General features: G+C 44.6%; 1 protein-coding gene across 1 annotated transcript in view; it reads left to right on the top strand.

Annotated features, from left to right (window-relative positions):
- Positions 1 to 2,075: 2,075 nt before the first annotated feature.
- Positions 2,076 to 26,327, top strand: part of LOC136853930 (U3 small nucleolar RNA-interacting protein 2-like) — an 80,197-nt gene continuing 55,945 nt past the window's right edge. The window contains exons 1-2 of the mRNA XM_067129830.1: positions 2,076 to 2,491; positions 8,968 to 9,190. Of these exons, the coding sequence (XP_066985931.1) occupies positions 2,447 to 2,491; positions 8,968 to 9,190 (268 nt within the window). The 5' untranslated portion in view covers positions 2,076 to 2,446. The remainder of the gene's footprint in view (positions 2,492 to 8,967; positions 9,191 to 26,327) is intronic.

The raw sequence follows: 26,327 nt of genomic DNA, 5'->3' as shown, positions 1-26,327 counted from the left end.
GGTTTCGACTTTATTTTCAAGCCATTGACGAAGGATTGATACAGAGTATTAGAAGTCACAAATATATATACTACAGGAATAGTACTGACGAACATACACAACCGTTAGAGACTACATATCCACCCACAGGCCGGTGTCAAGGTAGGAGTGGCCTTCAAAACTCATTTGGCTAAAAATCACAATATACTCGTACTCTCAGGGGACAATACTGATACACATACTGACCATAGGCGACAACAGATCCACACCTGACAGGTGTCAGGGAGGCGGGGTTTGGAAAAGTCATAAGCACTGCTGTGTTTACAAATATGGTAATCTTATTTTCATACATCTCTATGGCCTACCTTAAAATTTAAACAATTTACAAATTTCTTTTGATATTAAAGGATCAAGTTTATACATCCCTTGACTGATATTCATGTTATGGCTGTAACTTTCTTTTATAAAGCTAGATTCAATGATATACTAATGGATTTAAATATAGTGTGTATAGAAAACCCACTAATATTTCTTCCTATGTTTATTTCTATTCTGGACAAAGCAGTAATGTTAAAAAATCAGTGTTTTCGTCTATGTTTTTAAGAGCATTACGTATATGCAGCCCTGAATATATCGATGAGGAAATAGATAAAATTAGGAACGCAGGCAAGAAATTGAAATATCCTGACAGTGTATTAAACAGTGCATTTCAAGCGGCAAAAAAGACTATGTATCAAAGCCTAAAAGAACCTTACAACACAAAAAATTTGCTTGTACTGCTTATAAAAATAATAATATGAAGGATATCCCCCATTTTCTTAAGAATTTTGGTGTTAATGTCGCATTTAAGAGCAATAAAACAATGAAACATGTACTCATCAAGAACTCCCCTGACAGTACTAAAGGGTGGGTATATAAAATTCCTTGTAAGTCTTGTGGCAACTTTTGTATTGGCCAAACGGGTAAAGCACTGGAAAAAAGAATAGAGGCATAAGCAATGCGTGAGATATGCACCAGGGAATAGTGATATTTTTGTACATGTTAGTGAGAACAATCATGCTATCAATTGGGAAGGGGCAAAAAGGATTGTATATTCTAATAACACACTGGAAAGGAATATCATTGAATCTAGCTTTATAAAAGAAAGTTACAGCCATAATATGAATATCAGCCAAAGGATGTATAAACTTGATCCTTTAATATTAAAAGAAATTTGTAAATTGTTTAAATTTTAAGGTAGGCCGTAGAGATGTATGAAAAAAAGAGTATCATATTTGCAAACACAGTAAGGGGACAGCAGTGCTTATGACTTTTCCAAACTCCGCCTCCCTGACGCCTGTCAGGTGTGGATCTGTTGTCTCCTATGGTTGGTATGTTTATCAGTATTGTCCCCTGAGAGTATATGGTGATTTTTAGCCAAATGAGTTTTGAAGGCCACTCCTACCTTGACACCGGCCTGTGGGTGGATATGTAGTCTCTAACGGTTTTGTATGTTTGTCAGTAGCCTACTGTTCATGTAGCATATATATTTGTGACTTCTAATACTCTGTATCAGTCCTTCATCAATGGCTTGAAAATAAAGTCGAAACCGGTCAGAACTTATACACCCCGTCTCTTATTTTTCACCTGTGGTAATGTGTGATAAATGAATCAAGTACAAAAGTGATTATAATCATACACACACACACACACACACACACACACACACACACACACACACACACACACACACACACATATATATATATATATATATATATATATATATATATATTTACATATATATAATACATACATATTTTGTTTTATACATATGTATCTTCAGGGATTTTACATATGTATATTTAACATAAAATGTGCTGATTATAAAATATAAGTAGAACGAAAAAACATTCATATATAAATATATGTTTGTATGTACTGTATGTCTACAATGGAGCTGAATTATGCTTTTTTGTTCTGCTTACTGATTTTATAATCAGCTCGTATTTTATGTTCATATTATATTTTATTTTTGCAGATAAGGTTAGATTAAACAAAGCAGCACACTTACTGTTGGCTTAACGTATTTTTATAACTAAAAAATATTTATGAATGTTAGAACAAAGCAGCACACTTACTGTTGGCTTAACGTATTTTTATAACTAAAAAAAAATATTTATGAATGTTCAAGCTGTAAAAAAATGCTCGTAGAAGTTATCATGCAGTGCAAGGTCACCATTCCAAAGTGTACAGTATATATTTCCACTGCGTTAATATGACATGTGTTGGTGTTAGCTTGCGTAAGGTACTGAACGACTGAAGTTAGAGGTGCCGTTGTAGGAACAATACCTGATGGCACGAAGAACCCATTCCACTGAAGTTACGCACGTTGAACTTGGAAGTTTGACTGTAGCAGTTTGGTTTCTTGTTAATTTTGTGTGTAGTATGTCGTTGAATTTTACACTCTGACAAACAAATAATTAAAATGTCATTCTTCATCAGAGGACGTCGTCGTGAGGTCAAGGAAAAGGTATGTTTTGCTGTGAATTAGGTTAGGCCTAAGGTAGCCAGGAACTAGCCTGTTGAGGTTGTGTAGGCCTACCCCGATGATGGGGTCGCCGGCTAGGGTCCGGGGAGGGACCTGTTTATAGCTGGTCTTATATTTTTTCGTAGGTATCGTGTAGTATGCAGAGTAGGGAGACAAGGATATTCATGGCACAGCTCCCGACGTTTTAAGGCCTGGTCAGGTCAGGACAGGCATGCTAGGAAAGGTTGGGATTTGTCACACCTGCCCCTCCTAGTCTGCTCCCACTCCGGCAGCATTATCATGGATTTACCTTCAATTTTTGTCGCATGAATGTAATTAACTCCTGAAGTCCATCTAACAATGGGTTTCCATACGCGATCTTCACAAGACAGAGCATGGGTATTATATGTCTGGGGTAGTTTACAGTTTCGGTTGCCAGGCTGCGTAACACCTGCCCACGCTACAATAACTCCGCTAAGGTAAGTAGTTCCGCGACCCCGCGCTTTCTGGTTAGGTTAGGTTGGTTACGTCTGGTTAGTTCAGGACCTGGCACTACAGGAAAAGTTTGTCTTGTTTGTATTCGTCCGCCAGTTTCCTAGTCGGAACCTACACCACAGCCTTGGCCACCTAAACTGTAGGCGCTCCTATGTCTGTTTCAAATGGTTCATATCCTGTCCGGCAAGTGCAATAACTCGTTAGCGTATGGGTACCCCCCCCCAGGCCAGTACTAAACACGTTGAAGGGACATTCCATCCCCCAGATGCCAGTACTAAATACAGCGAAATGCTTTTAACTCCCTCCTGTTGGCGAATGGCTCCCTCTTGTTTTTCCCCTCCAGAGGGCGCCTCCCCAACGTAAACATATCTGCTCTATTTCCGTGTTCTCCCCCACCCAAAACCCCGAATTCCCATAGTCCCCCTTTACTGCTGAGTAGAGTTAAGGGGCAAATAACAGTTGGTCGACAACAAACAAACGCACCGCCAATATCAGAAGCCCTAAAAGTGCAGAAAAACCAGTTTCCAAGGTAAAAGCAGGTGCGGAGCTAGTACTTAGAATTACTGCCTGATCTCGTGTACAAGGTAGGGTTTGTGTAGGCTAGTGTAGCATAGCCTGTTAGGCTAATGCTGCTTGTTAAGTCACCATACCGTTAAGGTACGTGTCTGAAATGCTTTTAGGCTAAGTTTGCATTAAAAGCTTAGGGCGTAGTTGAGAAAGACAGACACAGGTTGCGCTGATGAAGACGAACCTGACTTTTCCTAGAGAGCCGTCTACTGACCTAACCAGATCGTACCTTCCTAACCTTACATAGGCTAAGGTGTCATGCCCTGACCTGTCCTGTTTGGGATCTGCTTCCCCTGAACCCCACCTGTCGGTCTGCACTCCACTTTGTTTCTGGCCACCATCAGGTGTAGACATCGTTCATGACTGCCTGTATTTTGCTGTTTAAACTCATGTCAGTAAAATTTGAGGGTAAAACAGCAGACTATTACTCTGCCCGTCTGGTTCAGTAACTACCAGTTTATGTGCAAAATGGGCGCTGTGTTTAGTACTGTACATCCCCATGGGGATTAGCCTAACATGTAAGCATTAAAAATTTTGTAAATATAAACATAAACAAAAGACACAGACATCAACAAAAGCATAATCAAAGGAGGATAAATATCCTGGTTGGTGACTGGTGGCAGTAGTCTTCAATTTTACCAATTTGAGTGTAGTATTTCTTTTTTGGTTGTGGGCCGTGTGTTTGCATTTCAGTTTTTCAAATCCATCAGTCAAATAAGTCTTGTTTTTTTTCCTTGACATTATGAATACTGTTTTCATTAGTTATGTAACAGCTTCTGGTAGTTGCACAACAGCTGTATCATTCTCTGATGCACTTAATAACATATTTATCCTTCAGGTATGGCCTGGTAGATTTAGCCACTTGGAAGTTCTGAGGCAGTAAGATTTACCTTATTTTTGGCAATCCTGCTAGCATGGCTTTCCTGTGTATTCATTGAAAATAGGCCATGTAACCTTACTTCTCTGATTTCTTTGGCTTAGTCTTTGTGATTCTCGACAACTCAGCAAATGAGGCAAGTTTCAACGTGATTCTCGACAACTCAGCAAATGAGGCAAGTTTCAACTGTGGTGGAATGAGTCAGAGGCATTCTTCTTCTCTTCTTCATTATCTACGTCGTACTTTGGAACCTCACCTCCACTCTGATTACGCCTGTGATTTTAGAGTTGTGGGGGCCTGCGTGCATCAGAAGGCTTTTAAGTTTTCTGTGTGCCTTTCCCTTCGGGGTAGGGTGGGGAGTCTCTGTCGCAATAGGTGATTGATTTCCTGGGCAGGGCTGGCATTAAGTGCCATTCCTTTGGATTTGCGGTACTCTTTGTCTTGTCTCTTTGTAAGCTTTCAAGCATGCTTTGAGTCAAATTCTCTAGATTTCTCTGAGAAAGGTATTGTGTTGATCCATTGTGCAACTCATTTGCTCTTCTTTATCCTGGTTTATGGGCGGCAACAAATTTGGAGTGTTCTCCCTGCTTTTTGATGGTTGGATGACTGTAGTAACAGGCAATCACTTCACCCCTTCTCACTGCAATCCTTCAGGATTGCCCAGAGAAGGGTTTACCTGCCTCATGTGCAGGGAGTGTTGGCTTTCGTTACCTGACCTACAGGTTGGGGTAGGTTTGCTGATGGTCCAGGGGTGTTCACCCTGTCTTTCCTTGGTCGGACGACCAGGGTGATAGGGAATCACTTGGACTCTTCCCCTGCGATTTGTCTGGATCACGCCGGGCTGATCTTCGTATCGGGTTTGTCTGTAGTGACATGTATTGTGTTTTATTTAAGTAACTTACCAAGTAATTACATAGCTATTACAGTAGATGTTCCGACACATTATACAAACCATTAGTCTTTTACATTAGGAATTACTTACGGTGAAGCAGGACACGGACGTTACACTCTTGAACAAGGTGGTTTGGCAGTAACTACTGTCAGGTATGCAGGAATACCCGCTTGCCCGGATGTAAACATTCCAGTGGTTTGGACACGATATACAAACCTTACCCGTAAGCTGGAAATGGCCGTTAAACTCTTGAGCAAGGTGGCTAGGCAGTAACTACTGCCAAGTAGGCGGGAATACCCGCCTGCCCGGATGTAAACATTCCAGTTTGCGTTTGGCTGTCATGTGTTGCAGACGTGGTTTCGGATCTCTTTGCCTGACTGTCGTTAAGCTCTTTATGATCCCGGTAGGATCCTAATGTATTTTTGTGTATATATTACGTGTGTTTGATATTTATTAATACAAATCCATGATTTGTGATAACCTTGCATAAACTGTCGTTTCCCTGCGTCTGTGTCTCAGGTTCGACGGCCAAGGGCGTATTTAGAGGGGCGTAACTGAGTGGTAATGCTTCTCTTCCAGTAGCCCTTTATTTAGATACTGAAGGCATTCCCCTGTACATTCGGAGATATTAGTTGGGACGTAATATCTTCGCTATTAGTTGGGACGTAATATCTTCGCTCCCCCACATTGATTGGGACTTAAGAGTTCGCTTCCTTTCTTGGGCTCCCGCCCTCCATGTGCAAGGGCATGACTACTTCCTTCCTACTTGTGCTGAGTGTTGTTTTTGCCGCCTGCGCTATAGAGAGTTGTGTGGGGGAGGTTGCAGGCGTCGTCGGTAAGTTCCGCTTCCATGGTGCCCTTGGTGAACTCCCCTACTTCCTTCTCTCTCCCTGTAAGTTCTTCCTTTTCTCTCCATTGGTAGAGATCTCTCTCCTTTGCCCTCTTTGCTCGCTTGTCGGGCGAAGACCGCGAAGGGGGGAAGGGGGTGTGGGCCATTGGGCGACCTCTTCTAAGGGGTCTCCTCTCGCTGCGTAGGGCAGTTCCCCTCGTAGCAAGAGGAGTCTCCCTCCACAAATCATCTTTGCTTTTTCTTTGAGGTTGACAGTGAGCATTGCAGGCACAGCAGTAGTTGGCTGGATACCTCAGGGGATATCTTGCATGAAGGAGTCCCGATGTTCATTCAGCGTTGCTTCGGGATCGACCACAGTACCTGGTTGAAATGGCATAGTTCCACGTCAGGATCGTTCCGATTCTGTTCCCGCCGATGTGGATCGATCACTGTCATTGCTGGCTTTCATGTATGCCATGGCACTGACTGCCTCTGGCATATCTGTGGTCCATCTGCTCTTGCTGTTTCCTGTGTTATGCTTCTGTTAACTCGATGACAACCTCTGGGTGGCTCTTCCTGTCGATGCTGGTGACGTTTCTGGCCATTGCTGTAGCTCCTGCCTTCCGAACCGCTTCCGTAGCCCCTGCATCGGCTGTCCTGATCGTGCCTGCTGCTTCTCCTGGTGGTGGTGTCCTGGGGCGCTTCCATTGAGTTCCTGCCTAGCTGCCCTGTAGGTTACGATGTTCACCATCCTGTAGAAGATGTGGGAGTGAAGGTGAAGGAAGTTGCCCTGTGGAAGCGACATTCCTAGCCGTTGCGGTAGCTCCTGCTTTCCGAACTGCTTCCTTAGCTCCTGCATCGGCTATCTTGATCGTGCCTGCTGCTTCTCCTGGTGGTTGTGTCCTGGGCCGCTTCCGTTGTGTTCTTGCCTAGCTGCCCTGGAGGTTACGATGTTTCGTGTCCACCATCCTGTAGAAGATGTTTGAGTGAAGGTGAAGGAAGTCGCCTTGTGGAAGTAGCCGATGTCTTCTTCAACTTTTCTTCGATTTCATCTTCTGCTGCCTTTTCCCTACCTCCCCCAAGGTTCGAGGGGGACCTGGGAACCAGACAGACCTCCGTCGGCTGAAGGAGAGGAAGGCTGCTTCTTTCCCCTTGATGCCCTTGGACGTCTAGGGACTGCCTCCTTCCGAGGAGGCAGTGGGTCTCTCGTTGGCTCTTCCCAACCTTTGGGTTAGGAAACCCATTCACATAGCCCTGGTTTTTGTGTTTCAGGAACCACGGGTGTGCGGACCTGGGTTTGCGATCCCGTTCCCAATCCTAGAGGTTCCAACTTCCACCTCTAAGACAGGGGCTGCTTCAGGTGCTCGTTCACAAGCAGCTCCGAGTGCTCGAGACTCTGTGGAATATTGAGTATCCCGATCTGGTCTGGAGAGTACTCTCCCCAGCCCAGTTCGGGAGCAATGCGAGAGAAAGGGCTGAGGCACCCAGGTGTCTCAGCTCTTCCTGCCAGTACCACAAGCGCTCTCCGAATGCTTACCAGTGCTTGGTTGGGTTCCCAGTTGAGGAAAACTAACAGAGTTGAGGAAGGAGTTTTCTGTGTACACTTCTCCTGGCTCTGTAAGCTGACCCGCTGCCATTGTCTCTTTCAGTGTTGAAGGAGAATTGCAGTCCAGATGAGACCTGTTGATGTTGGGGCATCACCCTTTACATTGCTTTCAATAGGAATCTGTTGGCTTTCAGGTACAGTGTTACATGTGGAGAGGTGACCAGGTATGATCATCTGCAGGATGCTTTACCTACGAAATGTTGCCCACGGGACTTGGACACGCTTTCCATGGACCAGAGGTGGCTGCTCAATGAGCTGGATAGCGAGCCCAGCTCCCTTTGGGATCGGTAGGACCTCATCTAGGTATCTGGTTGGCAGGAGACAGGATGGTAGTGACTGGTCCTCCTCCCTCTCTCTTTTTCTCCCTTTGCAGTATATGGAGAGTCAGAGTGCCATTCCATATACAATCTGGATGGATTTGGGTGCAGGTTAACTATCTGACTGAGCACCAGTCTTTTCAGTGACAATGAAGGGATGGAACTTCCCTCCTCTCTTGGAAAGGGAAAGAGAGGACAGACAATAAAGCACTTATGGATTGTTTTTGCCTGTTTTATTGTCTCTTGACACTTCAGTATGGGTTCTTACAGCCTGAATGAGTAAAGGCCTACATCCCATATGTACAGTATTCTAGAGGTGTGGGATACCTTCATCTTCTTAATGAACCAGGAAGATAACACCCCAGTTTGATGAACCTATTAGTCAGTTCAGAGAGTACCCCGATTCCTCCCACCAGTGGGTAAGTCTCCTATGTAAAGTTTACCAAAAGGTTTGTATTTGTGTAGGAACATATAGCAGATTTTAAAAGTAATTCGTATTTTCCCTAATGTACAAACCTGATGTTTTTTACATTAAAAGCCCTCCTCAGCCACCCTTCACTTTGGTGCCTGGACTGTAAGGCAAAGTGGAGTGTAGACTGACAGGTGGGTGGGCTTACCCCTGCCTTTACGTAGTTTACTACTTTATTAATAAGTATGAATAGCTGTTCCAGCTCGTGTTTGCAAGCTAAATCTCTATGTAAGAACTTCAGGTTAGTATGTTAGGAAAAATACACAATACTTTTAAAATTTTGCCATTTTTCTTTAACTAATTTATAAATGTGCAGAAGTTTAGTACTTAGGCAGAAGTGGTTTAGTGCTACATTACATTTACCATTCCCTAAGTTATCTTGAAACAATAGCACAGATTAATGTTTTTGATTTTCATATCTTTGCAGAAAGGGAAGAAAAGGGGACTGAAAAATAAACAAGTATTACCAGTAAAGAAGTCAAAATTTGACTCTGGTCTTGATGAAGAAATAACAAGTGACGAGGAGGAGGAATACTTGAAGGGGAAAGTTAATGACATAGCTGAAGAAAAGGAGGCTGAGGATGTGGAAACGGCACAAGAAAAGAAAGTGAGACTAGCTCGAGAATATATTCAAGAATTACGGAGAGAAAGTAAGCATTGTGGTTCTTTTGGAATTTGGTCTTACAATGTTTTGCTGTACTGTACAATAATACCTCGAACACTTGCGAGGTTAGGTTCCAGAACCTGTTGTGGATCAGGAGGAATTGCAAATGATTGGTACGAGTCACTAAAAATGGTAATAAATGCATATTTCTACCGTTTAAACTCTAAATATGACCCAAATCATGCTCCCAAAGCACTTTAATTTAATTTAAAAGTTAGCTAAATTACCCTTAAAGTAAGATATAAATGGTTGATGTAAAAATAGAGTACAGTATCGCCCATTGGGTATTTGCCAAACTAGCGCATTTACAGTAAAGTATACTAATGTTACCCCTATACTGATTCATTGGCTGCTGTTTTCTCTTGCACTCACAGTAAGGTAAAACAAGTAACAAACGGGACTGTAAACTGAATGATTGACATTTTGTTTGTCATTGTCAGGAAGGTAAACAAGGTAAACTTCATGTGTCACAGAATTCATATAACGAAAGTACAAATTCAATAAAATAAAAGAAAACGTGTATGTACTGTACACAGGTCTGTGAGAAAATCTTGGATGCAAATTAATTAGATTCCAATGAAAATTTTGCAAATCCGTGAATTCGCGAATCCAGAAATACGAATGCACGAGGTATGACTGTACTTCAGGGTTATGAACCTTACTGTAATACAGTACATATTTTTGAGATGTATATGAAAAACACAGTACTTTTTAGTTTATATGAATGCAGTATTATATGTTATGTACAGTTGCAATTTGGTGAAGTGAATATGATGGTGTTTTAATGAAAAATGTGATTGTTCCTACAGAAATACAAACCATCTACTTTTATATAGGATATTCTTTAGCGTTAGCTGTTACCTTATTGATATTTTAATATTAGCAGTTATGACTCGGACCATTGACGGATGGTCTCTTGTTTGCCAATTTTTCATAAGTTGTATTGTAATAGAGATCTTTCACATTCTTAATTGATCCCTGATCACCGTTTCCTGCTGAGAGCAACCAGATTCACTGAACAGCAGCACCAATATGCAGTAAGTGTGTCTCATTGTCAAACTTCTCAGTTCCAGGGTCCTTTATTCCTCACACTGTTGGACAGTGGAACAGTCTCCCTGAGGATGTCGTGCAATTGGAACTTCAAAATTTCAAGCGAAGACTCAGTGCATTACTATCCTAATGCTATTCTCCTTGCATTTTAACACATTTTTACTAATTTATTCATTTATTTTTTCTTTTTAATAAGTGAGATCTCATCTTTCTGTATTTCCCTCTACCTTCTCTTACTTCCTAATTAGCACCATATTTTTTGGAAGCTTGAATTTCAAGTCACTGGCTCCTGTGGGCTTGTTCCATATGAATAGGGTTCATCTTCTAAATAATAGTAATAATAATAATAATGATAACTTGGTAACATAGTGATTAACTTGTTTACTGGGGCTGAGTGAGGGAATACCTCTCTCACCTGGTGTTGCTAAGCACCTTTTCTTCGGCTGCCGTCAAGTGAGGACATCTTATTTTGCTGGTGACTGCCAAGTTGAACTTGTCTTTTGTTCATGACACTTACCTGCCAGATATATATATATAGCTGTATTTCTCGAAATCCGACAGAATTTCAAAACTCATGGCACACGCAGTGTGGCCAGGTGGTTAGTACTCATTCCCGCCGCTGGGAGGCGGGAATCAGGAACCATTCCCATTTTCTATTCAGATTTTTTCTCTGTCGCCGGTACTGTTAACATCTGTTACAGTACCTCCGCCTCTGGATTTCGTTAACTTGCTTATTCCCACTTAAGTATTCTCTTGACTTTTGGTTTTGATTCTTGGACTGTGGATTGGCACACGCTTTTTCTGGACTGTTGTGGATTTTGCTTATGACCTCTCTTTAAATATGTCTGGTTCTAGTTCTGCTAGTTTCCGTGTATGTTGCATGAGTGATTGTAAGGTGAGGCTACCAGAAAGCTTGGTAGACCCTCACTCGGTTTGTTTGAGGTGTAGGGGCATGTTTGTCTTATAGATGATCGATGTAAGGAGTGTGAACCTTTATCGGATGCGAGCTGGAAGTCTTATGATTCGTATGTTCGCAAGTTGGAGCGTGACAGGGTTAGGAGGTCTTCCTCCAGGAGTGTGTGCAAGAGTCAGGTTATTTCCTCTCCTGATAATCCTAATGTAGTTGATGTTGCACCTGTCCCTGTGGTTTTTTGCATTCGGGCCCTGATGTTGTGTCTGTGGAGGGTTGGCCCTGGCGCAGATCATGAGTTCTATCCGTGCGCTCGAAAACAAAGTGACATCTCTCCAAAGTGCTGTGAAGTGTAGTGCTCCCCCAGTGTTGTGGAGGGGGCATCAGATCGGCCCCATAATGCTTCTAGGCCTGGACCGCTGTCAGACTCCCAGGACTCAGGGAGAAGGCATGTCGAAAGCCGCAAGAAGGTTACGGGGCTTCCCATCCCGATCTGACGTCCCTTCGGCAGGTCCTGTTGTCGCTTCCCAGGCTGCCAGAGATCGTGCTCGTGCGCGCATTCTCAGGACTGCTTTTCGTCCTCGAGGCGTCCTCCCTTGCAAGGGGTGGAATTCTCGTAAGGACTCTCGTCCTCTCAAGAGGAGCTGTGTTCAAGAGGACGCTCTCGTCAGTCTTCTTCGTCGGCTAGTTATTTTGAAGCTTTTCCACCGCAGAAGAGGACTAGGATTTCGTCTGATGAGGATGTTTGGGCGCCCCAGTCGCTCTAAGGAGAGAACCTTTCTTGCTCCTGTGAGGAAGAAGAAGGCGTCCCCTCGCCCATCGTCTTCCCATAGGATTGTCTCTCCTCCCAGACATGATTCTTCTCCATCTAAGAAGATTTTGTTGGAGATGCAGCGGCAGTTGTCTTCTCTTATTGCAGAGAAGGACTCTGCTCCTCGTCTCGTCGCAAGGACTTGACTTTGCCTGTCAAAAGATCAAGGAAGTCTCCTTCTCCTGCTCCGCTTTTGTCGTCTCCTTCTCCTGTGTGATCGCCTTGTCGCCCTGTTAGCTCTCTTGTTCCTCGTCGTGGCGCTCGTCAACATGGGCGGAGCTTCTTCCCAAGGCGCTCGGAAGCCGCGCTCTTCAAAGGCGCTTCTGTTCAGGGCGCTCTTCCAGGGCGCTCTTCCGGTTTTTGGGCGTGGCGCCAGTGTCGGCGCTCTTCAGGGCGCTCTCCAGGGCGCTCCTCAGGGCGTCCCGCCGGTTGCTCTTCAGGGCGTTCCGGAGCATTCTCTTTCATCTGAGAAAAGAAGATCTCTTCTTCGTATCGGACTCTCAAGGCCTTCGTTCCCCTAAAGTGTTGGGTGACTCGGTTGCTTCTCCGGCTGAAGGCGGGAGAGGGTTTCTGGCGATTCGGATCCTGCTGAAGTCGAGCCCTCGTCTGCTTCCTCTACTTCCGATTATCAAGTTTTGACCGGCTTGCTTAAAGGACTTGTTGGGGACAAGTTTAAACCTTTGGCTCCTCTCTCTCCTCCTTCTCAGTTAGCTTCTTCCAAAGCTAGGAGAGCACCGGGTTTTTGAAGATGACTTCTTCGTTGGCGACCAAGAGGGCTTTCAAGAAAGTCAACGTGTGGATGGAGGAACGGAAGTCCCATGGCAAGACCTCTTTCGCTGTGCCTCCGTCTAAGCTTTCAGGCAAGGCTGGTATGTGGTATGAGACGGAGAGAAGATCTCAGCCCTAGAGTTCCTTCCTCTTCTCAAGGGGATTTTCACCAGTCTTGTCGACGCTTCCAGAAGGTGACATCTGCCTACTGCTAAGGTTTCTTGGACCTTGTCAGAGACAGACGATCATCTCAAAGGTCTCTTCCGCACCATGGAGGTGTTTAATTTTTTGGACTGGTGCTTGGGGCCTTAGATCTTAAGCTTGAAGCTCGGATTCAATTACCCTGGGGAGCTCTCTAGTGTCCTTAACTGTATGGACAAGGCAGTTAGGGATGGATCTGAAGAACTGGCGTCTCACTTTGCACGGGCCTCTTAAAGAAGAGGGCCTTGTTTTGTGACTTCACAGCTAAGTCTGTCTCTCCTTCTTCAAAGGCAGAGTTATTGTTAGCCCCTTTGTCTAACCATCTGTTCCCCAGTCTTTGATTCGGGACATCTCCGCAAGTCTTAAGGAGAAGGCCACGCAAGATCTGTTGGCTCATTCTTCTAGACGTCCTCCAGCTCCTTCTTCTTCTTCTGCTTCAGTTTTGTCCTCCAGGAAGAAGAAGCCCTTTCGTGGAGGAACTTCTTCCTCTAGATCGTCTCCCGAGGAAGAGGTTTCACCAGAGGCGAAGCCCCCTCTAAACCTAGGGGAAAAAAGTGACTCCTTTCACCTCCAGACACCTGTAGGAGCCAGGCTTCTTTATTTTGCGGGAGCCTGGAGAACAAAAGGGGCGGACACATGGTCACTAACTGTTATAGAGAAAGGTTACAAGATCCCCTTTCTCATGTTTCCACCCCCTTGCATCGTCGCCCAGGGATCTGTCGCCGTCTTACCATCGAGAGAAGCAACAGATTCTTTTGGACCTCCTGGAGCAGTTGTTAGAGAAGAGAGCCGTGGAACAAGTTCTGAAGTTGGATTCTCCAGGGTTCTACAACAGGCTTTTCTTAGTCCCGAAACAGTCGGGAGAGTGGAGACCGGTCTTAGATGTAAGCGTCTTGAATCGCTTTATTTGAAGGAAAGATTCAAGATGGAAACGCCCCAGTCGGTTCTAGGGGCTTTAAGACCAGGGGACTGGATGGTCTCTCTGGACTTACAGGATGCGTTACTTCCATGTTCCCATTCATCCTCAATCAAGGAAGTACCTGAGATTTGTGCTGGGGGACGAGTCTTCCAGTTCAGAGCTCTCTGCTTCGGTTTGTGCACCGCTCCCATGATCTTCACGGTGATCATGAAAAACGTTGCGAGGTGGCTTCACCTGGTGGGTGTTCGTGTGTCGTTCTACCTGGACGATTGGCTCATACGAGCCTCTTCTCGGGAGAAGTGTCTGGAGGACCTGACTTTGACGCTGAATTTGACGAAGTCCCTGGGACTTCTTGTGAACCAAGAAAAGTCCCATCTGATCCCCGACGCAGTCCATCGTCTATCTGGGGATTCAGATGGATTCAGTGGCTTTTCGAGCTTTTCCATCCCAAGAACGGCAACTGCTTTGCTTAAGAAAAGTTTCGTCCTTTCTAGGGAAAGAAACATGCTCGGTGAGGGAATGGATGAGTTTGCTGGGGACCATTTCCTCGCTGGAGAAGTTTGTTTCCCTGGGAGGCTCCATCTCAGACCACTCCAGTTTTTCTTGGCGGAGAACTGGAGGGAAAAGGAGAATCTGGAAGAGATTTTGACGATATCTCCTTTTATCAAGGATCATCTGAAGTGGTGGTTCGACCCCTTAAAGCTTGCAGAAGGGGTTTCTCTTCATCTTCAGAGCCCCGACCTAGTGTTGTTTTTCCGACGCGTCCAGGGAAGGATGGGGAGCAACACTAGGAGGGAGGAAGTGTCAGGCACCTGGAGAGGGGAACAGGTGTCCTGGCACATAAATCTCAAGGAATTGGGTGCTATCTTTCTGGCTCTTCAATTCTTGAAGCCCAAGTTGCAGGCAGAATTGTCCAAGTCAATTCGGACAATACCACAGCTCTAGCGTACCTCAAAAAACAGGGGGTACTCGATCTCGTTCCCTGTTCATCCTAGCGAGGAGATCCTGCTCTGGACTCATGCTCGAAGGGTCACTATTCTCCACGAGGTTCATTGCGGGAGTGGAGAATATCCGAGCAGACCTTCTCAGTCGGCAAAATCAGCTGCTACCGACCGAGTGGACTCTTCACAAGGAGGTATGTTTAGAGTTGTGGAGAATATGGGGACGTCCTCTAGTGGACCTCTGCAACGTCCAGGACGGCAAGACTCCCCCTTTATTGCTCTCCTGTCCTAGACCCAGGAGCGTTAGCCATAGATGCCCTCCTCTGGGACTGGAAAGGCCTCGACCTTTACGCTTTCCCTCCCTTCAAGATCCTGGGAGAAGTGATGAGGAAGTTTGCAACGTCAGAAGGAGCAAGGATGACTTTAATAGCCCCCTTCTGGCCAGCAGCGGATTGGTTCCCAGAGACCCTGGCCTTCCTAGTGGACTTTCCAAGAACGCTTCCATTGAGGGTGGACCTTCTCAAGCAGCCGCATTTCGAAAGGTTCCACAAAAACCTCTCCGCTCTGAGTCTGACTGTGTTCAGACTATCACAAAGTTGGCCAGAGCAAGAGGCTTTTCGAGAGCTGTGGCAAAGGCCATCGCCAATGCCAGGAGACCTTCTTCGAATGCGGTCTACCAGTACAAGTGGTCTGTTTTTAGAAGATGGTGCAGGAGTAAAGGAGTTTCCTCGACCACGACCTCTGTACCACAAATAGCTGACTTCCTTTTTTATCTTAGGCATAAGAATAAACTGGCAGTCTCGACTATTAAGGGTTATAGAAGTATGTTATCGGCAGTTTTTAGGCACAGAGGCCTGAACTTGTGCGACAACAAGGATCTTCACGATCTACTGAGATCCTTGAGACTGTCAAAATTCCTCAACTCAGGACACCTTCTTGGAATCTGGATGTTGTCCTGAAGTTTCTTATGTCTAGTACTTTTGAACCTCTGTCTTGGCTTCCTCAAGAACGTGACGAGGAAAGCTGTCTTCCTAACGGCTCTGGCGACAGCTAAGAGGATTAGTGAAGTGCAAGCTATTAGCAAACATATTGGCTTTAGGGGTCCTAATGCTGTATGCTCCCTAAATCCTTTGTTCTTAGCCAAGAACGAAAATCCTTCAAACCCTTGGCCCAAGTCTTTTGAGATCAAAGGTTTGACGGAGATGCTTGGGCAAGAGTCAGAAAGAGTCCTGTGTCCTGTCAGGGCTCTCAAGTTCTACTTAGCCAAGACCAAGGAAACTAGAGGCTCATCGGACAATCTGTGGTGTTAGGTGAAGAGACCTGATCTTCCCATGTCCAAGAATGCCTTAGCATTCTTTTTAAGAAGTACTAGGAGAGGCTCATTCCTCCTGCCTAGAAGGTGACATGAGACTTCTGAAAGTAAAAGCTCATGAAGTTAGAGCTATTGCGACTTCGGTGGCTTTCAAAAGAATATGTCTCTGAATGATATTCTTGGTGCTACCTTCTGGAGAAGTAATTCAGTGTTCACTTAGCATTACTTGCGGGATGTGAAGACGACATTTGAAGACTGCTCTTCGCTGGGACCGTGCGTTTCGCAGACACAATGTTGGGAGAAGAAGGCAATACTCATCCTATCCTTTAGGGGTTAGGTTGTATTTTTAATCTTGTTGTTGTTTATTTTTGGTTGTTGGGTGGCCATTGAGATGGGCGTCCCAATTTTTAGCCTATGCTAGGTTCATTACCTGTAGATAGAGGCGGTCAGGTGGTTGGTCGTTGCTCCTTCTCCCTCTCTGTATGGTGCATGATCTAGTGCTATTGTGGTCACGCCCCGTGGACAGGTCATCTAGATCTCACCAGCTTTATAGGTCCCTACCTTGCTGGAGACTCTAGAAAAGCAGAAGCAGGCTTGGGTGACAGTAATCACGAAGTCAGCTATGCTAACAGGTAAGGAACCAAGGCGTCAATCGCCTACATTTATTTGTTTCCTAAATCCTATTCTGTCTCTTCCCACCTCCAATGGTGGGATTCAGCTATATATATATCTGGCAGGTAAGTGTCATGAACAAAATGATATTTTAATAATAAAATAAGGTTTGTTCATACTTACCTGGCAGATATATATAATTTTAGTGCCCTCCCGCCTCCCCTCTTGAGACAGTGGCACTAGAAAATCTGAATAGAAAATGGGAATGGTTCCTGATTCCCGCCTCCCAGCGGCGGGGAATGAGTACTAACCACCTGGCCACACTGCGTGTGCCGTGAGTTTTGAAATTCTGTCGGATTTCGGAGAAATACAGCTATATATATATCTGCCAGGTAAGTATGAACAAACCTTATTTTATTATTAAAATATCATTTTTATTAAAAGAAAAAAGTGTCATATTTTTACAATTAAGGGTTTTATCATGTGCAATCTCTTCATTATCATTTTTAGTGTGGGCCTCCAATGTTTAATACTATTGGGGGAGTTTTGGTGCAGGTAGCCTTGAAAATTTAAAACCACTATCTCCATAAAGAACACATCTCTGGTGGAAGGTGGTGCATCAGTATAAAGGTTACTTCTATCCAGTTTACATTGTCTGTTACATTAACTATTGCTGCAGCCACTAGGAGTCCAACCTGTTGAAAATTCATTAGTGGGCTTTCATCCCATGGAAGATACCCTAGGGCATCAACCACTGCTACTTGCTCACAGGAGAGTAAGATGTGGGCCAGGGCGAAGGAAGAGAAACACCAATGCTTTCTTTCCTCCTCCTCCCCATTGTTGAGCTGTACATCACTTTCTTGCTATTCTCATCTTCTGCTGTAGAAAGAAAAGAGGAGTCCAAGAAAGCCTATGTAACTTCCAGAGAGTGCTCTTCCCAGTCTCAGAGGCATCAGTATTTGGCCACCTGAGGGTGACTGCTCAGCTGTTGGCTGAAGGGAAACAATCCACTGTGAATGCTTTGGACATCCCATTGAATGAGATGTCCCCAGTCATAGAACACCCCTGTTCATTCATTCATGTTTCACTGAGGGCTTTGCTTGTGCAAGCAGCCAGGTTAGTTGTATTTCCTGTTTCTCCATAAACACAGTGGTGGTCCCATGGGACCTAACTAGCTCTGCATTCACCTAATGCATTTAGTAACTAGATTTAGGCCTTCCTCTCATGTTTCTTGTAAATGCTCTTGATTGAGTTATTGAGGCACACTTGCTCCTCATGCTTGTGCAAGCAGCTTGGTTAGTTCTATGTGCCGTTTTTCTGTGGAAGCACAATAGGTAGACCCCACGATTCCTAGTATAAGTACCATGCAAGTAGCAGGTTAGGTTTTCCTCTTGTGCTTCCCTGGAGTACACCTGGTTGAGCCAACACTTCCTGCAAGTCAGCGATGTTTGGTCTCTAGATTGTGTGTGCCAGCAGTGGTTTCATTTGCAACAGAGATCCTTTCCGAATTACTATGTATTTCAGGAAGTTTGAGACATTGTTTTTTTTGCCAATGTCTTTCAAACCAATCAATTAATTTTATGGTACTTTGAAACAGACTTTCTCACACCTTCCCCTAATTTATGATAAAAAATTCCATGTCCAAACACAGATTTTAAAGGCACTTTACTTTTGAATTTTAGGACTAGATAAAAATTTTTTCAAGATTCAAGAATAATTTGGATAAATCTTCATGTTTTCCCTCCTATGGATGACCCTTCCTCTCCTTGAATATTTGAAAATGTCATGCCTCTCTCTCTCTCTCTCAATCTCTCTCTCAATCTCTCTTGGTCTTCTCTGGTTCTTCTCTTTTTATTCTCTCTGTTTCTCTCTCTCTCTCTCTCTCTCTTCTCTCTCTCTCTCTTCTCTATCTCTTCTCTCTCTCTCTCTGTCTCTCTCTCTCTCTCTATTCTCTCATTGCAATTTTCAAGTGAGCAATGTAGGATGAAATGAGCTAATGACCTACATGGTTATACAGAATTTAGGGTTTTTTATAAGTAACTTACCAAGTAATTATATAGCTAATATTTTTACTTAATGCAGCAGCTTTAAAATTTGAAATTTGCAGTAACATGCTTTAAAATTTGAAATTTGCAGTAACACACTGTTGTCTAAGTGTAGTTGATAAACCCCGCCCACTTCTGGGCAGGAATAGGTACAACACAGCTGAAGAGCTCAATTCATTTCTGCCACTGAATGAGTGAACTTCAAAAATTCCAAGCAGCTTTAATTTGGATTTGGTCGCCAGCTGGTTGCTCTTTGTCTCCATTCAGTGACGTACTTGTTTTGATAGCATGTACACTATTTTCATTAGCCTGGGTTCTTTTAGAACTTTTATTTACGATAATGATTTTTTGTTTTGATTTTGGTCACTGGCTGGTTACCCTGTCTCCATTTGGTGATGTGTTCATTAACTTTGATATTGTTAGCACTATTTTCAGTTAGCCTAGGTTTTATTAGACTGTGTTTTCACGATTACGACTTTTACGACAATGTCCAAGAGTAGTAGCTCTAGTATTCGTTATTACAGCAATGACTGTAAGACTAGGCTAACGAAAGCCTCCTATGATTCCTACACAATATTTAGTAATTGTAAAGGACAGTCTTGTTCGAGTGACCTGAATTGTGACAAATGTAGGGACTGGGATCAGGGGAAGTGGAAGACTTTGAAATCCTGCCTAGATAAGTTGGAAAGAGACAGGAAAAGAAAGGCAACCTCTAGGGCTGAAGCCTAGAATGTTCTCCTAAATCGGGTGTATGTCCTCCCACTACTCCTCCTGTTTTATCCCCTATAACTTTTTCACCCACTCCTTTAACCAGCTCCCATGCTTCCGATCCTAATGCCATGTCCAGCCTCAAAGCATGCGTTGATCTAAGATTTAGCCTAATGGTTAGTACCATGTAACAGTTAGGCACCTCAGTGAAAGTCCTTATGGACAATGTGTAAACAAAGTGCCAGTGAAATTACAGTGTTAGTGGAGGAGGTGTCTGCCAGTCCTGCCGACACTCCTAGGCAAAGGTCATTGTCAGGCTCCCACACACCAGGGAGAAGCCACACTGGAAGCCCAAGGGAGGTTGGTGGGGTTTGCCCATGGGTAGGCAAGCCTGTTGATAGTGTTAGGCTACCCATGATTGACTTAAATAGTCAGGAACCTTGCCTCTTGGACCAGAGATTTGCTACATAACTGATACCCCTCTTTTTGATGCTTTCAGCAACCCAATCAGTAACAGTAGGTTAGTGCGGGATATTCCCTCACTTTTCCTCACAGCCACCACTCAACAACCTTTTTATTAAGTTCTGTGACCATCTCTAGCTCACATTAAAGAATACTCCTATATAAAAGGTGATGGTTGGCATACATATGAAAAGTACAAGTTACCTTGAAATATACATGTTACCTTGAAAAGTTTGATATATTGATTATATGCTAGAAATTATTGTTTCATACAATTAACTTACCAAGTAATTATGAAGCTATAGTTTCTAGTTTGCGCAGCAGCCTTTTATTCAAAAAATCGTGGTAGCACTTCGATTGTACAGTATAGTGTAGGTGACAAGCCCCGCCCATTAATGGGAGTACTGGAAATGACAGCAGAGAACCTCATTCTGTTTCTGCTGGCTCTCAAGTTAACATCAGGGGTTTAGTGGAGCTTTTTCATCAGATTTTTGGTTGTTCTGTACTGAAATTGGTGAAGTATTGTCGCTTTTTTTGTGTAGCCTTCAAGCTTTTATTAGCTTTCAGCCAACAAGCTTCTTGCTTTAGATTATGTCTGGTTCGAGTGCATCTAGTTTTTGCTCTTGCAACGAAGGTTGTAAAACTGGACTTACTATATCATCTTAAGATTTGCATACTATTTACAGTAAATGTTGGGGCCAGGTATGTACTGGAGCTCAAGACTTCTTCCTGAGAAAGGATTGGGATGAGAAAAAGTTGAAGATTCTTGAATCTCATCTTCATAAGCTTGAAAGGGGTAGGAAGAGAAAGGCTGCCTGTAGGGCTGAGAGTAGAGCTTCTGTTAGCCTAGATTTTACTCCTAAACCTAGGTCAGATCTTAGTCCTGCTATTCCTTCTTCTCCTATTCCCAATTTTCTCCTGTTCCCAGCCCCCCTCCTATCAATCCACCTACTCCCATGCCTGGCTCCCATGCTTCCGACCCCTATGCCATTGCCAATCTTGAATTCAGGTTTGATAAGAAAGTAAGCTTGTTAGTGCATACTGTGTCTGAGTTAGGGCCGTCCCTGAAGGTCCTAATGGACAAAGTGTTTCAAGAGAAAGTGACAAGTGACAATGTTGTGCAAGTGGAGGAGGTGGTTACTTGACCCGCTGGTTCTCCTAGATGAAGGTCCCTGTCCCGCTCTCCTAAACCTGGGAGAAGACAGGTTTTGACAGATGGCCTTTGGAAAGGCATCTCTCTGGATGTGCGCCATTTGTCATCAAGTTCTGAAGATTCCGACACTGATAGGAGGTGCCGCAAGTGCTTTGTGATTTGTCTCTTCCATTGAAGAGGCACGCAGACAATGTTTGCTGCTTTTCCCTGCTGCCTTTTAAGCGGTATAAGGAGGCAACTCACAATCCACAGGCTTCCTGTAGCTACGCTGTGGATCCCACTATCTCTGCCTCGGCCTTCCACATGGGATTGTGCGGATACATACTCTCCTGAATGTCCATCTGTTGAGCGCCCTTAATTGGCTTCCAAGCACTAAAAGGACCATCTCAGATGCCTGTCATCCTTGTGTAAGTGCCCCACTCCAGCTCCTGAGCACCCGACACCAACTCTTCAACACCTGTCTACAGCTCCTGAGCACCAAGTGCCCACTTTGGATCAAGATGAGCCTTCATTGATGCCCATCAGGCAGTAGTTGTCTGAAATATGAGCTTCCTTAAGAAAGCTCCTGCCTCCAAGACCGCTCATGATTTGTCCCCATCTCTGGTCTCTTCTTCTGAAGAAGAGCTTGACCAAGAACCTGCTCCTCCTTCAGTATATGCGGCTCTTCTTCATTACCTGTTGGCAAGCGTTCCTTCCTTTTTCGCTCCAGCTGCCCCAGTCTCGCCTGCATCGATCTTCCTGATGAGAAGCCTCCCAGATGATAGCTCTAGACTCCCTAAGATGGTTCTTTCCTTGTCGTCTAATAAGGCACTCAAAGAAATCAGAGACTGGCTTTCTGCCAAGAGGGAGCAAGTCAAGGCTTCTTTTGCCCTTCCTCTCTCACGCTTAATACGTAGGTTACCTTTCATACGCCACGGGAAGCTTCTTTGGGAATCGCTGCCTCCTCCCAAGGGGACTTCTCCGGCCTCATCTACTCTTCCCATTGCGTGGCCTTCAGGTCGGCAAAAATAATGTTTTTGTTGACAGCTGGACCACTTGGTAAAGAACCTCTTCAAGGTTGTTGAGGCCTTCAGTTTCCTAGATTGGATGATTGGAGCCCTTGCCAAGAAAACTGAAGACTACAAGGACTTGGATGAAAACTTTGTTTCGGATTGGTTAGGAGTTCTGTTGTGTGCAGACAAGGCCATCAGGGTTGGCTCTTCTGAACTTGCTGCCCTTTTTCTCTTTGGGGTTCTGAAGAAGAGAGAACTTTGGTACAGGCACTCCCCTGAATTCAGCGGGGGTCCCGTTCCTGACAGCGTGATGATAACTGAAAATCGGCGATAATAGCGCCAATCCCTGGTTATCGGCTTCGATAACCAGAGATCGGTGCCGGTAACCGGGAATCGTGTCGAAAATCCGGTTATCGTCGTCGCTAGACAAGCGCCATGAAACCAGATCGCCGATAACTGAGGCTGCCGATAACCAGGGACTGCTTGTACTCCTATACCACCAAAGGAGTCACACAGTCCCAGAAATTGGCTCTCTTATTTTCGCCTTTAGAACCTCTTCACCTCTTCCCTCAGACAGTAGTGAGGGAAATTGCTTTGGACCTGAAGAAGAAGTCTGCTTGGATCTCCTAGCACAGTCCTCCAAATGCCCCAAGGATTTGTCATCATTTGTGCCTAAGATGGTGTCTCCTCTCCAGCAGTATCTATTTTGTGGAAGCAAACCCAAGTTGCAACCCAGTTTCCGCTCCAGTGTCCAAGAGGAGCTCTTCCAAAGCTTTGCCTAAGAAATGAAGATGATGTCAATGTGTCAGTAGGAGCCAGACTTCTCCATTTTTGGGAGAAGTGGAGTCTCAGAGGGGCAGAATAGTGGAATGTCAGTTCTGAAGGAGGGCTACTCCATCCCCTTCATGGAGAGCCCTTGTCCTCATCCCTGTTACAAAATGTCTTCATTTAATCGGCGTAAACATCAGTCTTTACCTGGACGGCTGGCTTCTTCAGTCCCCTTCAAAATAGAAGTGCATGAAGGACTTGCAGACCATTCTTTGCCTTACTCAGGAAATAGGCATACTCATAAACCTTCAGAAGTCCCAGTTGGCCCCAACGCAAGAGATCCTCTGTTTGGGGATGATTCTCAGTTCTCAGACTTAAAGCTTTTTCATCCCCCAACAGAATTGCCAACTGCCTTCAGATGATTTGCATTTTTCTAGCCCTCTCATCTTGCTTGGCCCATCAATGGATGAGCCTACTGGGGACGCTGGCTTCCATTTAGACGTTCGTCAAGCTAGGCAGACTCCATACAAGAGTCCTCCAGTTCTACCTCAAAACCAACTGGGACAGGAAAACTCAACCAGACTCTGTCGTGTTTCCCATCACCCAGGAAATAAAGTTGGATCACTAATGGTGGCTGTCCGAAGGAAGACTTTTGGAGGGAAAGTCTCTTCATCCTCTGCCTTCTGGGGAGTCAGGAAGCTTCTGGGATGTGGTCCCCAGAAGAATGGAACCTTCATATCAGTGTCAGAAAGTTAAAGGCAGTTCATTTAGGACTTTAGTGCTTCTCAACCATGACCTACAACAAGGCAGTGGTAGTCCATGTGGACAGTACCATCAGATTGATGTACATTTGAAAGCAATGAGGCACTCATTCCTTTTTCTCTGCCAGGCAGCAAAGGATCTTCCCCCATGGGCAGACCAAAATCGAGTGATGCTGGTCACTTGATTTATTCAACTAAACATTCTGGCAGATGAATTAAGCAGTCAGAAGCAGCTCCTTCCCACCGAATGGACCTTGGATCCCCTGGTCTGTCTTGGTCTTTGGAAGTTGTGGGGCAGGCTGACTTTGGACCTGTTTGCCACCTCAAGAAACCACCGCCTTCCTCTCTTCTGCTCTCCAGCCCCGGACCCTCTGGTATGGGTGACAGATGCCATACTTCAAAACTGGTCCAACCTGGATCTTTACGCCTTTCCACTCTTCAACATGGTAAGGGAAGTGCTGGACAAGTTCCAGTCACACCACAACGTTTCGATGACCCTCGTAGCCCCGTTCTGGCCCCTGAAAGATTGGTTCCCGGACCTTTTACAGCTATTGGTGGACTTCCCAAGGCTCCTCTCCCAAAAACTGTAGCTAGCAGCCTCACTTCAAGAGATACAACCAAGGGTTGTCTGCTCTTGCCCTGACAGGCTTCAGACTGTCAGGAAGCTCGTCAGAGCGAAAGGAATTTCAAGAGCAGCTGCAGAGGCTATTGCAAGATGCATACGCCAATCTTCTTGCAGCACCTGCTAAGCAAAGTCTACAGTTTTCTGTAGACGGTGTCTCAGACATAGTGCCTTGTCTTCTGAGACATCTTAGACCCAAATAGTGGATTTCATCCTTTATCTGAGGACCTCTAGAGGCCTGTCCTCTTCCACCATTAAGGGGCATCAAGCCATGCTTAGCTCTGTGTGTAAGCATAGAGGTCTGGACCTGTCATCAAACCCAGATCTTAATGACCTCATCAAGTCATTTGACACTTCTAAGCAGAAGAAGGCCGATTTGGTTTCTTGGAACCTAGATGGGGTGCTGAGGTGGCTCACAGGCCCTCCTTTCAAACCCCTTCGTTTCGCTTCTCTAAGGGACCTCACTTGGAAGACTCTCTTGTGGCTTTGGTGACTGCCAAACATGTAAGTGAGCTGCAGGCCATTGATAAGAGGGTAGATTCTCCCAAGGAAATGCAGTGTGTTCCTTTACCCTAGGTTTTCTAGCCAAGAACGAGGACCCATCCAAGCCCTGGCCTCGTTCCTTTCACATTGAGAGTTTAATGGAAATCCTTGGCCAGGAGGTTCTTTGCTCCGTTAGAGCCCTAAGGTATTACCTGCACAGGACTGAGAAGATCAGAGGGTCATCCAGCAACCTCTGGTGTTCTGTCAAGAATCCTTCCCACCCTCTTTCTAAGAACGCGTTGTCGTTCTTCCCGAGGCATCTGATTTCTGAGGCACATTCTCGGATTCAGGAGGACTTTTTGCCTTTTTCAAAGTGAAAGCACTTGAAGTCCAAGCAGTTGCTACCTCTCTCTTTTTCTGGCATAATCTGTCCATTTCTTTCATTCTGCAGTTGACCTTTTGGAAGTGCAAATCGCTCTTCGTGTCTTGCTACTTAAAAGTCAAAACAGTGTTTGAGAATTACAGTACTCTTGGGCCATTATCAGTGACTGGCATGGTATTGGGGAAACAAGCATAGGAAGCGCTCTTTTTCCCCTCTGTCCCTTCGCCTTGATGTAGGGACTCGAGTTTTGGGGAGCCTGGAGTACTTTGTACCTGGAGTACCCACCATGCTTAGTGGATGGGTTGTGGTTTTTTGTCAGTGTAGGTGACAGCGTTGTCTGGTTATTTGTTATATTGGTACTGCGCCGAGGGCAAGGGTACTTATGTATGTTTTGTCAGCGATCAGGCCTATCCTCTGCTGCAAGGTACCCACTTAATTTTTGACCCACAGCTCAACTGCCATGCCACTACAGGTAAAGATAAGCACCAACCAGAGGTAGTATTCACTTGCAGTAGCTCTCTTACTATGTAAGGAAATGACGCATTGTTTCAGTGCTGGCAAATTTTATATTTCAAAGTCATTACATGCTTTGATGTTTTGGGGATTCCATGTAATTACCCTATTCAGTGTGGTATTCAGGTAGTATTTACTTATTACTTATGTGAAAATGATATTTTTAATAAAATTAAGTTTCAATTTACTTACCAAATAATTACTGAATTAGCCTGCCCTCCTTCTCATGGGATATGAGGGCACAAATAGAATGAGGTCATCTGCTAAGTTGCTTCCAGTACTACTGTTAGTGGGTGGGGCTTGTGACCTACACTAAACAATCGAAGTGCTAACGCAGTTTTTTTAATAAAAGGCTGCTGTGCGATTTAGAAACTATAGCTATGTAATTACTCGGTAAGTATATATGTTAATTTTAAGATGAAAATATCATTTTGTTCATGAGACTTACCTGCCAGATATATATATAGCTGTATTCTCCGAAGGTCCGACAGAATTTCAAATTTCGCGGCACACGCAGTGGCTGGTCAGGTGGTTAGTACCCATTCCCGCCGCTGGGAGGCGGTATCAGGAACCATTCCCATTTTCTATTCAGATTTTCTCTGTCGCCGGACTGTCAACACCTGTTGTCAGTTCCTCCGCCATTTGGATTTCGAAATTTGTTGTCACTTAAGTATTTTGGTTGTTTTTGGTATTCGACTGGATCTGTGACT

Source organism: Macrobrachium rosenbergii, chromosome 3 (assembly GCF_040412425.1).
Source record: "Macrobrachium rosenbergii isolate ZJJX-2024 chromosome 3, ASM4041242v1, whole genome shotgun sequence".
Lineage (NCBI taxonomy): Eukaryota > Metazoa > Arthropoda > Malacostraca > Decapoda > Palaemonidae > Macrobrachium > Macrobrachium rosenbergii.
The sequence above is the reverse complement of the archived record's forward strand: the minus strand, read 5'-3'. Positions and strand labels throughout refer to the sequence as shown.